We start from the raw sequence: 14,979 nt of genomic DNA, 5'->3' as shown, positions 1-14,979 counted from the left end.
ATAAATAATAATAATAATAAAAAAATAAATAGAGGGTGTTTAAGAAAAACACTGCTCTGAAAATTTCTAATGTTGTGAAAGTGGTCCAATTACAATCAAAACTGGTGTGGTGGAAGCTTTGGATGAATAGCTTAGTTACTTCCTAGCTTCATAGCTGTTGCTTCCTTTAATCTCTATAAGAATATAGAGTATTAAGTCAAAAACCATAACCATTTCAAACCAAAACCATTTAAAACCATACCAGTAATATATACTGTCCATAGAATCACATTGCATATTCTGTATATTTTATATATTTGACTATTCTTGTTTTGCTTTTCTTCAGCTATTTGTGTATGTTTGGTAAATTTGATTTATACCACACCTTACCCGCCTTCCTTCTCCACCCTTTTCTATTTTACATTTACAGGTGGTAAAATGCCCCTAATATGGAAAGCGGCTCAGATGACCAGTGACACAGATAACTACCACTTACCTGTCTAAGCTCTCCTGCCTGTCCAGAATTTACTTTTTAATTGATTGACCAGTTAATTCACAACCTCCTATAACTGGAGACTGATATACTTCTGAGTCACCCGTTTGTTGCAGACTGTGTTAAATATGATTTTGGGTGGTGTCATTTTTTGGGGGGATTAATAAAATAAAAAAGTAGAATGTATCACCTGGAAAATGTATTCAAGTGGCGCAAACATCAGTGAAGCCATTGTGTGGTCAAATCACAGAGGGATGATGAGACAATGGATGCGGGACAGGGTGACAGTTACCATGGTAACCGCTGACAGAGCAATGGCACGCCATACATATGCACAGATGCAGAATTCTGGGTAGGCTGGTTCTGGGTATAGGCCGTCCTTATACATTCTATTTAAATCTTAAATTTGAAGCAGGTCAGACTTAGGTAACACGGCAGCCAAAGCTTGGATCCCATGAAAAATATGAGGTGTAAGGATGAATTTGAAGAAAAAAAAGAAAAAAAGAGAGAGAGAACCGTCAATCAGGGCAGCCACGACCCCAAAGCAGGAGGTAAACTTAAAAAGACGTGAGAACAAAGGATGTAACAACCACCGGAGAACATGTTTCAGAACACCGTCAGCAGAATACTCAATTAGAACTCAACAGCGAGAGGAGTTGGAAGCGGCTTTGCTTTATATAAAGAGGAAAAAAAAAAAGGGAGAAATAGTGAAATCAAACTCAATGTGTCACACAATGTCATTTATTGACAGTACTTAATTATTGACAGGCTTTAATTTGCCGCAAATGCAAAGGGTCCCAGGCTTATTTTAGAGCCAGGCTTTTATATCTAAAACCAAACCAAAACTCTATCCTTGAATTTGAAAGGAGACTTCCGTCTGGGTGCCGTGCTCCTCAAAATAAATACATCTAAAATAAGCTTGCATTATTTTTTTGTGTTCGAGGACACGGGACGCATAATGGACCAGAGATTGCTCTCTCTCCATTACGCAATCCACTGTCCTGATCCAAGGCGGAACGTCCCTAAGTTGGGTTTAAAATGTTTGTATCATACCAGCAGAAACTAACAAAACCAAATGGATCTCAAAAAAAAATACAGGAAAACGGACGTGTGTGCGCATCGGGCGCACACATGTCTGAAGGAGAAAAACACACACTCGGATTCAGCCTTGTTTACCGTTTTTTATTTGAGTACCGGTTTTTATTTGAGTAAATATGGTATATAAAACATTCCCTGAATGTTGCAGCTCCAGAAAAAAACAAGTTTGTTGAACGGAGAAAAGAAAGATATTGATATGTATAACATACCTTTATTTAATTACTTAATGGTAAAAAGAAAAACCTTAAATCACAGTAGAATATTAACTGATTGAATGAACTTCAAGCCGTGTAATTGTTCGAATCTGAATATGAATGTTTGAAAAATATGCAGTGTAAAGTTATTTTTTATAAAAATGTTGCCCACATACGTCCACATACAGTGGGGCAAAAAAGTATTTAGTCAGCCACCAATTGTACAAGTTCTCCCACTTAAAAAGATGAGAGAGGCCTGTAATTGTCATCATAGGTACACTTCGACTATGAGAGACAGAATGGGGGGAAAGAATCCAGGAAATCACATTGTAGGATTTTTAATGAATTAATTGGTAAATTCCTCGGTAAAATAAGTATTTGGTCACCTACAAACAAGCAAGATTTCTGGCTTTCACAGACCTGTAACTTTTTCTTTAAGAGGCTCCTCTGTCCTCCACTCGTTACCTGTATTAATGACACCTGTTTGAACTCGTTATCAGTATAAAAGACACCTGTCCACAACCTCAAACAGTCACACTCCAAACTCCACTATGGCCAAGACCAAAGAGCTGTCAAAGGACACCAGAAACAAAATTGTAGACCTGCACCAAGCTGGGAAGACTGAATCTGCAATAGGTCAGCAGCTTGTTGTGAAGAAATCAACTGTGGGAGCAATTATTAGAAAATGGAAGACAAGACAAGACCACTGATAATCTCCCTTGATCTGGGGCTCCAAGCAAGATCTCACCGCGTGGGGTCAAAATGATCACAAGAACGGTGAGCAAACATCCCAGAACCACACGGGGCGACCTAGTGAATGACCTGCAGAGAGCTGGGACCAAAGTAACAAAGGCTACCATCAGTAACACACTACGCCGCCAGGGACTCAAATCCTGCAGTGCCAGACGTGTCCCCCTGCTTAAGCCAGTACATGTCCAGGCCCGTCTGAAGTTTGCTAGAGAGCATTTGGATGATCCAGAAGAGGATTGGGAGAATGTCATATGGTCAGATGAAACCAAAATAGAACTTTTTGGTAAAAACTCAACTGGTCGTGTTTGGAGGAGGAAGAAAACTGAATGGCATCCAAAGAACACCATACCTACTGTGAAGCATGGGTGCTGAAAAATCATGCTTTGGGGCTGTTTTTCTGCAAAGGGACCAGGACGACTGATCCGTGTAAAGGAAAGAATGAATGGGGCCATGTATCGTGAGATTTTGAGTGAAAACCTCCTTCCATCAGCAAGGGCATTGAAGATGAAATGTGGCTGGGTCTTTCAGCATGACCATGATCCCAAACACACCGCCCGGGCAACGAAGGAGTGGCTTCGTAAGAAGCATTTCAAGGTCCTGGAGTGGCCGAGCCAGTCTCCAGATCTCAACCCCATAGAAAATCTTTGGAGGGAGTTGAAAGTCCGTGTTGCCCAGTGACAGCCCCAAAACATCACTGCTCTAGAGGAGATCTGCATGGAGGAATGGGCCAAAATACCAGCAACAGTGTGTGAAAACCTTGTGAAGACTTACAGAAAACGTTTGACCTCTGTCATTGCAAACAAAGGGTATATAACAAAGTATTGAGATGAACTTTTGTTATTGACCAAATACTTATTTTCTACCATCATTTGCAAATAAATTCTTTAAAAATCAGACAATGTGATTTTCTGGATTTTTTTTTTTCCCATTTTGTCTCTCATAGTTGAGGTATACCTATGATGAAAATAACAGGCCTCTCTCATCTTTTAAAGTGGGAGAACTTGCACAATTGGTGGCTGACTAAATACTTTTTTGCCCCACTGTATGTCGCGTACGTCCACATACACAGAGCGCCACTCCATGTGCTCAGGGACAGTTTTATGCCCATTAAATAAATCAAAGGTAAAAAATACAAACAGACGCAGTTTTCTGGAAGGGGCTCCTTCCAGTAAAATTAAATAAACGCACACTGTTCTGACGCGCCGATCATCAGCACCCCATCGCTGGCACGCGCATCTTCGGTGCAGTCAAAGAGGGAGACAGATACTTCCCTCTACGCACCCCGCCCCAAGGGATGGCATGTCAGGCGGCTGCCTATCCTGCCTTTAGGAAGAGCTGGCCGGCCCTGGACAGCCCTATTGGTTTGATTGTCTAACATTTTTTTTTAATCGCAGCCTTTGCCAAATTGCGTTCTATTAAATTGCAATGTCGGTTTGAATTTGATTAATCGTTCAGCCCTACTATCTACTACTTTACAACTATCGACTACTCATAAGAAGAAATAAACTCAGCTATTGAAGACCCTTTGGTGTTGAGAAATGTCCTTCCTTTTCCGTCGACTTCCATTCAGTCTCAGGTTGTTGTGATGGTTGGTCGCTTGGTGACTCCTGTGGCGGTATTCTGAAACCCCCTAAAACCTAGCAAGTGTCCCACGCAGCCCGAGGAAAACCACTTCCTCTCTAACGCATCCATGCCTTGACGCAGAGAGTTGGCCCTTTTCTGCATAAGGCAATGTTTCAGCGTCGGCATGAGACAGAGATGTAAGAGAGAGTTTGTGGCGTTCTATTTTTAAACTGCATAGAAAGGGAAAGGTGTGTGTGTTCGTGTGTGTGGGTGTGTGTGATGGGCCCCTTGAATGGGGCATAGAGAATTGGTGAGGCGGAGGGAGCATGAGATTTAGGGAAAGAGAGTCGGGACAGGGCTTGAACCCGAGAAAGATTTTCGAGATTTGTCTGGGCTTAAATTTATCTGTGTTGAAAGGCGGAAATTTGCAGCAACCTCACTGTGATCTTGCTAGATATATGTGTTGTTTTAGCATTGTGATTAATGTGAGTATTAAATATTACAGTTTAAACTCTTAAAAGCCATGTCTTGCTCCTCTTCACTTCCATCCATTCTCCTGCCGCTTATTCTCTCTGGGTCTGTGTCATGGAAGCTATCTCTAAGGCTTAGCCCCGCACCCCTGAGGAGGAACCTCACTTCAACTGCCTGTGTCCAGGATCTGATGGTTTAGGAAATGACCCAGAGCTCATGATCATAGGTGAGGGTTGAAACAAAGATTCACTGTTAAATTGAGAGCTTTGCCTCTCGGCCCAGCTCTCTCTTCACCACAACGGTCCAGTACAGTGACGCCATCACGAAAAGCGATGTGGATGACTTTTCTAAGATATCTACACACAAACAATGAGTAGATGCGGATATTAGAACCAAGGACATAGAGGCATTAGAACAGCTAGAACGATGTTCAGAAAATGGCATTACTTTGCCAAAACTGAAATTCTGTTTAAGAGCCAAAACATTGAAACCACTGGCAGGTGAAGTGAATAACATTGCTTATCTTGTTCCAATGGAACCTGTCAAGGGGTGGGATATCTGGGAGCAAGGGAACTGTCAGTTCTTGGAGTTGGTGTGTTGAAGGCAGGAAAAATGGCATCGTGTAAGGATCTGAGTGACTTTGACAATGGCCAAATTGTGATTTCTAGACGACTGGATAAGAGCATCTCCAAAATGGCAGGTCTGGTGCGGCTGCTCTCGGTATGCAGTGGTTAGTACCTACTGTATCAAAAGTGGTCCAAGGAAGGACAACCGGCGATCCGGCAACAAGGTCATGGGCGAGGCTCATTGATGCGTGTGGGGTGGGGAGCGAAGTCTTGCCCGTCTGGTCCAATCCCAAAGAAGTAGCACAAATTTCTATAAAAAAGTTCTTGCTGGCTATGATAGAAAGGTCAAATGCCTAGACCTTTTTTTCTTTGCCTTGGACTTTAATTTAGTCCGCAGTAATTATTTTGACTCTTGAGAGTCAAAGATTAATTCATTAATCTTTGCCAGATTGACTCCAGACCTCCGAGTCATTTAAAGGGGATCTGTTATGCTCCTTTTTACACAAGTTAATATAGGTCTCTGAGTTCCCCAAAACATGTTTTTAAAGTTTTGTGCTACTCAAATACCACTCAGATTATGGATACCTCTATACCCTCCTCTTCCAAAATGGGCTGTTTTTTTTTGGGGGGGGGGGTTCTGTGAACCAATGGCATTTTAGCATGACTCTGTTGTATTTACTCCCTAACTTTCACTGATTTCACCTTATCATTCCACCAAAATCTGTTTCTGAACAAATTTGAGGCGATTAAATAAGCAACCCAGTTGTGGAATCCTCAATCATATTGGGTCTACAGGGCCTAATTTAAAAGTTTGTTCTGACTTCGGTTTCCAGGCTTATGATCGACACGGGCACCACGACGCATCGAGACTCTCAGACGCGGGTTTTTTTTGTTTCATGTATACGTGGGTAAAATAAAATTAAAAGAATAAATACATCTACAATAAAAACACTTTATATTGCTTTTGTTTGGAGAAACGCACAGCGGATTGTGCGCCGCAGCCTACAGTCTATGTACCACATACCTTTTTAAATGTCTTAAGAAAGAAACACAGCAGAATATTTTTTTGAAATACTTACATTTCCATCGTCTGCACTTTCTTCGTGGACAGTTGGTATTATTTAATCTTTCTTTTAAAAGATTTGTTTGTTGAGTTACTTAGATTCTAATTCGACTGAAGCCCAACGTGACATAGCAGTTGGCTGCAAATGTGAACGGGTTGTTTGGGGACATGTTTATAGAAACAGACAGCTCACAAAAAATGACTGTGTGTGTTTATAACACTGTGTGTTAGTAGGCCCATCAGAGACCCAAATTTATGTCCACACGCTCTGAAAAGTGAGTTTTGCATAACAGGTCTTTTTAAAAAGATTTGTTCAGTAAGAAGTAATCGTTTGTCTTGTATTCCTAACTATTAGTAGGCAATAATAATAATAAGCGTAGCTATACAAGTTTCTGACACTTTCATTATTTTCTGTTCACGAGTCGAAGATTTGCGATGCTTGATGCACATTCGTTACTCTCTGGTCTTTTCGTTAAAGATTCGAGGCCCCATTCAGCCTGTGTCTGGCTCTAGTTACAGTGGCAGTTTCTCCGACCACACGCCATCCAAGTGGCGTTTTCAAGGACCTCCGGCACAGAGACGCAGAAGACGGGGGGTTGTAAACACCAGTTTGTTGTTTTGAGAGTGGGCCAGTTGGAATTTGCCAGGAGCAGATAGACATGTGTCATGATACAGGCTCAGATCCTGAGTGTGTGTGAGGGTATGGAGGTTTTACCTGCTGCTCGTTAGACCAACCAACGGGCAACCGGTATGCAGCCACTCTGATCCCAATAACCTAGATCCAGGTCAGGTGTGGCTTCTCAAACCAGACCATCCCCACACCACTCAACTTTTTTGTGACTTACTACTCCCGAATAATTTGAAAGATTTGTTCGCTACGAACAAATCGTTTACAAGTCTTGCATCACTATTCCAAAACACCTATTGACTGGTTCGGTAGATTCCCATGACCCCTAAAGATCTGCCTTTTCACCTCTTAATGCTGGGAAAAGCAAGCGGCTGAACTCTACATTGAGATTGCACAGACTCTTGTGGTACAGCTTTGAATGTCACATGAAGATGTCAGTTTTTCTCATCGAACAAATGAAGCAAATGACAAAAGTGTGTGTGTGTGTGTGTGTGTGTGTGTGTGTGTGTGTGTGTGTGTGTGTGTGTGTGTGTGTGTGTGTGTGTGTGTGTGTGTGTGTGTGTGTGTGTGTGTGTGTGTGTGTGTGTGTGTGTGTGTGTGGAGGTGGGTGTTTTCATCAAGGAATATGGGAGGCAGTAATAGGGAAGCATTCCCTGACAAGCCAGCCACAACGCTCAGGAAAAATGTAACAAGCAGAGTGGAGAGAGGAGGATGATGGTGATAATGATGATGATAGCGACAGGGGGGTGCAAGGAAGGAGAAAGGGAAGAGGGGAGGTGACAGTTAATTGGGTTCCACATAGCAAACACGGAGAGAGAGGAGATGGGGATGAGAAAGAAGATAAACAGTGTGTGAGAGAGAGGGATGGAGAGAATGAAAGACAATGCTGATGAAGGGAGGGAGGGATGTGATTGTTCGATATTAATAGATGAATAGAGGGATGGATATTTCCCTGCACCCAAGAGGTGAAAACACAGTGCTTTTCTAATTGGCAGACGGAGGAAATCATTTCCAGCTTTTCAGCAAGTGTGTGTGTGTTTGCACGTGTGTGTATACGCATGTGTGTTTGCGTGTGCTTGTCTAGAAGCAGATGGTGACAGTGCATGAGTCAGACCCTGTGTGATGTCCAAATGACATGACGCAAACCTTACTGCCATCTCCACCACATGCAGGCAGGCTGATACACTCACCAGCTGTGTGTGTGTGTGTGTGTGTGTGTGTGTGTGTGTGTGTGTGTGTGTGTGTGTGTGTGTGTGTGTGTGTGTGTGTGTGTGTGTGTGTGTGTGTGTGTGTGTGTGTGTGTGTGTGTGTGTGTGTGTGTGTGTACTGAGGCACAAAAGGCCAATCTGGATGTCTGACTGAGAGGACCTGCCACACACAGCCGCTCTATCTAGAGTGGCCACCGTGTAGCTCTATTTAAAGGGATCACCCACCCCGAAACAGAATCCCCATCACGAGTTCCCTCTGCCACCTCAAATGACTCGGTCCAAATCCGCCCCCCTGCAAGGGCTCCAGGAAAGTTCCTGTTCGTCTTCAGTGTCACCTAGAGATCTGCTAAATAAAAATTTTTTTATTCAGTAATGAGTGAAGATACTTTGTAAATATAACGAAATTATCCTGAACAAATACACCAATACCAAATGACTGTCTTTGCAGGGCCCCTCTATCTAGGATGGTTAAGAAGCCTGGTGGAGGAGTAGAGTCAAGTTTGGCAACGTGGTGTAGTCTCCATGGCATCCTTTAGTGGTCACTGACTGAAAACTCTCCGTCTCTCTCTGTCTCCTTCGCCCAGAGCCGAGCTTCTCCGTCACCCTGAGACAGGTCCTGGCTCCACAGGCCACCTTGGAGCCTGCGGAACTGGCCTGCTCCGTCACCAACGTCAGCCACCTGCCCCATGGGGGGCGCTTGGGCGTGGCATGGGAGCACACCCCTCTTCCTGGTGAGTCTGACCCACTGTTTGAATCATGGCATGTTGTATCAAGTCAACAAGGCCCAGAATCACGAACCAATGTTTCCAACACCTTGTCCATGGCATCCAAGAAGATACAATAATTCCGTTCAGGTTTTGGCTGTTCAGGGGGGTCAAAAGGAGGATCCGAACAAATTTAAAGACCCTTTTTTATTTTTTATTTTATTTTATTTTTTCTGTATATATTGGCCTTCCATGTACACTATGGGCACATTTTTGACCACTTCTCGCTGTCGCGAGTGGATGCATTTGAAGTTCTGTGGGTAAAGGAGAGTCCTACCCCCTACCATATAGGCGTTCCTAAGGTCATATTCAGACCTGTGGTTTGTTTGCTTTGTTCTGATTCAGGGAATAATATGTGACAATGTTACACTTGGACCTTAGTTTGATTTGTGTTCATACGACAACGCTTAACAGTGGACCAAAACTTATAAACAAACACCACATGCTTGCAAACTGTTTTGTGATTGGTCAAAATTTTGAGTGGCGTGTCTGATCTCGGCGTGTCAGGCTCTGCAGAGCTCCAGGCTGGGTACCGCCAGCCGTGTCTTCTGCGGCCCCGTGGCCACTTGTCCACGTTCGCGTCCCGGGACTCCCTGCTGGAGTGCAGGGGCATAGGGGACTTCGCTTCCCCGAGTTTGCCCTCATATGACGAGGTGAAGTACCTGCCCCGGGAGCAAGGCTCAGGACACGGACACAGAGTGTTCTCATACTATAGGTGTTCCAATAACTAGATACCGTCAAGGGCTTTTGTTTCTGGTTGTATTCGCACTGCACAGGAATGCTGAAGTGACGCTGAGGTGACTTGGTCCAACGGATCTCAGCAAGAGTTCCGTGATGCATTTACACCGTAACTTGGACTGATTTCATTTTATCAGTATCCCTAAATCTATTTCTGAAGAAATTTGATGCAGGAGGCAAGAAACAATCAATCCAGTTGTTGGATCTTCACTGACATTAGTTCTACAAGGCTTCATTTAAAAGTTCATTCCGACCTTGGTAAGGCACGGGCTCACATCAGGACAGCGCACAGGGATTACGGGGCGAACGTTAATTCATTCAATGAGCGCCAGAAAATAAAATAAATGAAACAAATACATCTACAATAAAAATACAACCGCTGAGGGTGCGTGGGCTAGTCTGCACCCAGAGCATTGGGACTCGACCAGGTGGACTGTCCTCAGTGCGCCGGGGGCGAGGGACCCTGGACTTACGTCAGGACCAATCACTGTGCACTTAAACGACTAAAGGTTTATTTTGTGGTGGTTAAGTCTCGTGAAGTGGCGTTCAAAGAACGGTGTTCGAAGAACTATCATCCTCCAAAAAGTTCTTAGAACAATGAAAAGGTTCCTGCGGTGAGAAAACGCCTAATATGAGCGTCCCATCATGCATAGCATAAACAGTACAGCAAGAGACTTGTATCGGTTTGTTAGGTCGGTTGCATTCTCACTGCAAACAAACCGCTCCATGGAGCAATTGCAAGCGTGCTGAAACCACCCTCTCAATGCGGTCTCTCAGTCCGGTTGATTTGGTCCGGAAGTGAGTATGAGATTGCTGTGTTCACATACAGTATGCCCAAACTAACCGATCTAGGGTGGGGGGGACACTCCAGGTTTTGTAACAAATGCTCCAAACGAGCTAGGTGTGAATACACCCTAATATAGTGGCCACGTAGTATATATCCCCACCATTCCAGGGCATTTGTATGTATTTGTTGCATCCAGGACAGAATTTATTTGTGGTATAAGTGGAGTTCAAATTCCCACCCTGCAAAGCCAATCTTTAATAATCATCAAAAACACTTAAAAACAACTCAACCGTTTTCTATACTCATTTATACATTTTTGGCCACCAACCCCATCCAACCGTACCATGTTTTATAAACTAAACAACAAATCAAGTTTATTAAAAAATGTCTTGATAATGGTAACTACCTTTTAAGTAAAATAGGTTCTCCTTTTGTTCTCTCAAATTCGTTCAAAATAGGCCAAGCTAGAAAAACAAAGCTGTAATTCTTCTAACAGTCCCTCGTCCTCCCCTCCAAGTTTGGTCTTTTTTTTCCTCCTAAATGTAACCTTTTGAGTGTTTCTTAAACACCTGCCTGCAATATCTTGTCCCGTAGACCACAGAGCGAGAGTCCCGGGACAAACTTCTAACTTGTTAAGTCTCTTGACTGGTGCCAGCGCATAAATAAACCCTCTCCATTGTTTGTGCTATTTGGACAGTTGAGTTTAACGATCAAACCACCTCAGCGACTGTGCCGAGAAGACATGTGATGTAGGTTTCCAGAGATATCCTGCCTTCGACACCTAGCTATTTAAAGATCAGAAGTTATTTTCCTGTCAGTGAAATGGCATCTGTCTCCTAAATCTTTCATGGGTTTAATATCCACTCCCAGGTCAATTCAGTTCACTCCTATGATTGTTCTGTTCTAACCATCTTATTTATTCGTTTTGTTTCTCCTGCTACTTGTGGGCAATGGTCACTTAATGTGTCAGTAAAATGTTTCTGTCTGTTTCGACATTTACATTCCATACTGTGGTGTGGGAGTGGTGTGGTTTGAGCAGCCATACCTGTCCTGGGTCTAGGTACTAATTGGGCGCAGGATTAGTGTGATTGTTTACCTTTTACACGTTAGACTAATCCTCGAGCAACAGGTAAAACCCCCATCCCCACACACACATCTGCTCAGGCTTTTTCCACCTTGCCCACTGGCTACAATAAAACTGGTTCTCTTCAACCCCATCGCCTGTGTCTCTGTGCCAGCGGGCCCTGAAAACGCCACTTGGGTGGTGTGTGTAGGCGGTACTACCACACATACCTTATAGCCATACATGTCTCTATTTATCTTTGCCAACAATTCCAACTGTTTAAAGTACAAACTTGCCATTTTTCAACCCAGGCCTTGGTTGTTATAAATGTTGCTCCATTTAGAACTGTTCATAGCACAGTCTCACCTTACTATTGAGAAACATACTACTCTGCTGCAGCTTCTTACTGTGCTTGTGCTTCAATGCATTTCAGTGGGGCAAATGTTTAAGCCTTAAATGATTTTGTGAATCTCCATTGTGAAAATTAGAAGCTCACAATATAGTGAGTCACATTATTCCTAAAAACAATGGTCGGACAGCGTGCATTTTATCAGGTTTTTCAGGGTTTTATTGTGTATTTTTGTATTCTGCAAATCAGCTCTTTTGGCTACATTTGTGTTAATGTAAGATCTTAGAAACAGGAAGTTGCACCACTGCATCTTTTCCCTTCAAGCGTGAAGGCTGTAGCCAATGTTACCCTTTGGATGCACTGCAACAATTGCACAAAATAGTTGAAATCCAAATGGAATATTTCTGATACTGATATAAGACACGTGTGACTATAACACCTGTCTTAGAGTATCAGTAATATTCCAAACTATTTTGTGCAATTGTTGTAATGAATCCAAAAGGTAACATTGGCTCCTGCCTTCACGCTTGGAGATTGGTCAAGAAGTTTCTTGTTTTAGAAAAAGAGGAATTGACATGCAGCCACAATTACTGTGGCTGCTGTGTTAAAAACATAAATCACTAACTTTTACAGTGAAGTTGCTCAGAACTAGTCTACTTAGTTAGTTTATGGCCTCGACAATGCAATATGAAAAATACTTCCTCTATCAATAGTCAGTAGCCTGTATTATTTATATAATTATTACTACAGCGTCTTTTTTTATATTCTTATATATTTCATAGATTCATATTTTAGTGAGAAGGGTTAGCGAAAAGCAGACGTAAGTAGAGAGCAGAAGAATTGAAAGGGATCACCTAAGCCAATCGTAGTACACAGATTTATATTGAGGTGAGGGACACGCAGTCTTCTTTAAAAATTCCCATACCCCATTAAATCATCCACCGTTCATCAATCCATCCCTCAGGTACGGGGGATAACCGCCAGACCTCTCACCCCATCGCTTCCCTTGACGACGGCGGCAACCTGCTGCCGGGGCCCGAGTACTCCGACCGGCTGGCCAGCGGCCTGATGTCACTGATCCGAGAGCAGCCCGACACCTTCAAACTCCGTTTCCTACGCACACAGGTAGGAAACTCCACCCAAAACAGGAGGGAAAGGATGTTGAGACTATGTCGAGCGACTATGCTAACGTGTCCTCAATGTCAGATTCAATCGTTCATCAGTTAAATCCAATTTTAGGGACACTTGTTGGGACTCCCTTGCATAGCACAGTTTCTATGATATTTTACATTAAGAATAAAGGCTAACTATGGTTTAGTTTGATGTAGTTTCAGGCAGTGGTTCTCATATGGACATATGCTTATCCCAGGAGGACGTGACAGAAACTACACGTGTGATCAATTGATTAAAAAAATGAATGTTTTGCTGTCATGGTAACTAACATTTTATTATAATAATAGTGATAATGATGATGATAAGGACTGGATTGAAAAATATCGGATAGATGGCTGTGTATCATGGTGTATGAAATGGAAACAGTAATTCTTGATCTTCTCCAGGAGGTGGACATGGGCCAGTACTTGTGCAAGGTGTTCGCCTGGAGTTCAGAGTCCCAGGGCGGCGTGGTGAAGACGGCCGAGCACCGCAGCGCTCCCCTGACCCTGCACTGGATACCCAAACGTACGATTCCCCTACCCGTCTCTTTCCTCCTTCCTATTGGTTGTTGTTGTTGTTGTTAGGGCTATCATGATCATGACATTTTAGTTGAGTAACATTGCGGTGTGTCTCGTGTAATGTAGTGTACTTCATTGTATAGCGTAGAGTACTGCATGACCAAGCGTACTGTACTGCATTGTGTAGTGTAGTTTACCTCATTGTGTAGCATAGTATATTTCATTGTGTAGCCCAGTGTACTTCATTGTGGAGTGTAATACATCCTCCTGCCTATTCAGTGGCATTTTGTAGGTCAATGTCTTCAGAGCATTTGCTCATTTCCACCAACTGAAGTGACCAGCTGAGTGTGAGGTCAGTGAGCCAGCGAGGTCCATTAGGCGGAAGACATGTCAGACTAGAGATATGTCAGTGGTGAGGTCCCCTAATCCAAAGTACTGACTGCTTCACTTTAAGGCCTATGTACAGTGTGCTCCAGAAACATCTCTAAGCCTGCAGTGAAATGTAAGTCAGTCTTGCCACAGTGAGCCTTTAGCAGGAAAGTGGTGCGATGCTAGCGTCAACCAATCAAAGGTGTGAACAGGAGTTAATTTTTACTTGGCCAATCTTGAAGATAGCTTTGAATTTGCTGCCTGATTGAACCTGAACCCGAAGTCTGAAGGATTTAGCTCAGTCCATTTCTGTATCACATCACCAGTTTGGATTATTTACTCCATCAAACCTTTTTGCCCACGAGCTTCTCTGCTTGCACACAAGTTACATTAATGCAATTCTGTGTTTATTCAAGGCCATTTAAAACCACGATTATGGTCAATATAATTCTAAGGTCGAGTCTATGGGTTGAAATTGAGCCATTATAAAATATCTAGCGGTTTGCGTAACATGACGTGACTATTGTCAATTTGGACCGGTGATTGACGGCTGTTGAGTCATAAATTCCTGCGGTTCCAGAGCCAGACTGAAGCGAAACAACAGGACCTCTTGTTAGCTTCTCTTCCTCTTTGACGGAATGTCACACACACACACATACACACAATCTCATTTTTCTGAATTGAGTTAATTGCATTACTCTCTTGAGTGTGTGTCTGTGTGTCTGTGGGGGGAGTGTTGGATGTTAAAAGGCCATTTTTAGGAAAGATAGATATGAAGAGTGTAATGGTTAGAAGAGCTTTGTGTCAGTCATTGCTTGGGGATTTCCCCCCTCCAACACACACGCACACAAATGCACACACAGAAACGAAATGGCCCTTACGCATCCCAGCAGTTGTTTTTGTGAACACTTGACTTCCATATATACGGGTTTGCATTTGCAACGAAAACTGGATTCCATCCCATTAGTTCCTTATAGAGTAGAATTGAAACCCTTGTTTTTTGAAAACGGGAACTCAAAAAATTGCCAGATGGTTTTGGCCGCAAGCCGTGCATTCTATCAGCTTTTGAATTTTTTTTTTGATTACTTTGTACTTCCGAAAATCATCTCTTTTAGCTCATTTTGGCCACATCCTTGCTAACATTAGAGACCAGAAACAGGAAGCTGTGAAACAGTTTTGAATTTGTGACTTTACTGTTATTACTGTTATTATAGGTCCTTCCC

The 14,979-nt window shown here is 42.9% G+C and overlaps 1 protein-coding gene across 2 annotated transcripts in view; it reads left to right on the top strand.

The window, feature by feature from the left end:
• LOC307245655 (prostaglandin F2 receptor negative regulator-like) overlaps nt 1-14,979 on the top strand; it is a 72,230-nt gene that overhangs the window by 35,710 nt on the left and 21,541 nt on the right. For both annotated transcript variants that reach the window (XM_080021302.1, XM_080021301.1), the window contains 4 exons: nt 8,598-8,744; nt 12,679-12,839; nt 13,274-13,394; nt 14,971-14,979. The exon at nt 14,971-14,979 is cut by the window's right edge and continues 211 nt beyond it. In XM_080021302.1, coding sequence (XP_079877428.1) covers nt 8,598-8,744; nt 12,679-12,839; nt 13,274-13,394; nt 14,971-14,979 — 438 coding nt within the window. The remainder of the gene's footprint in view (nt 1-8,597; nt 8,745-12,678; nt 12,840-13,273; nt 13,395-14,970) is intronic.

The sequence above is a fragment of the Zeus faber genome (assembly GCF_960531495.2).
Source record: "Zeus faber genome assembly, chromosome: 2".
NCBI classification, from domain to species: Eukaryota; Metazoa; Chordata; class Actinopteri; order Zeiformes; family Zeidae; genus Zeus; species Zeus faber.
This window is presented reverse-complemented; position numbering and strand designations above follow the sequence as displayed.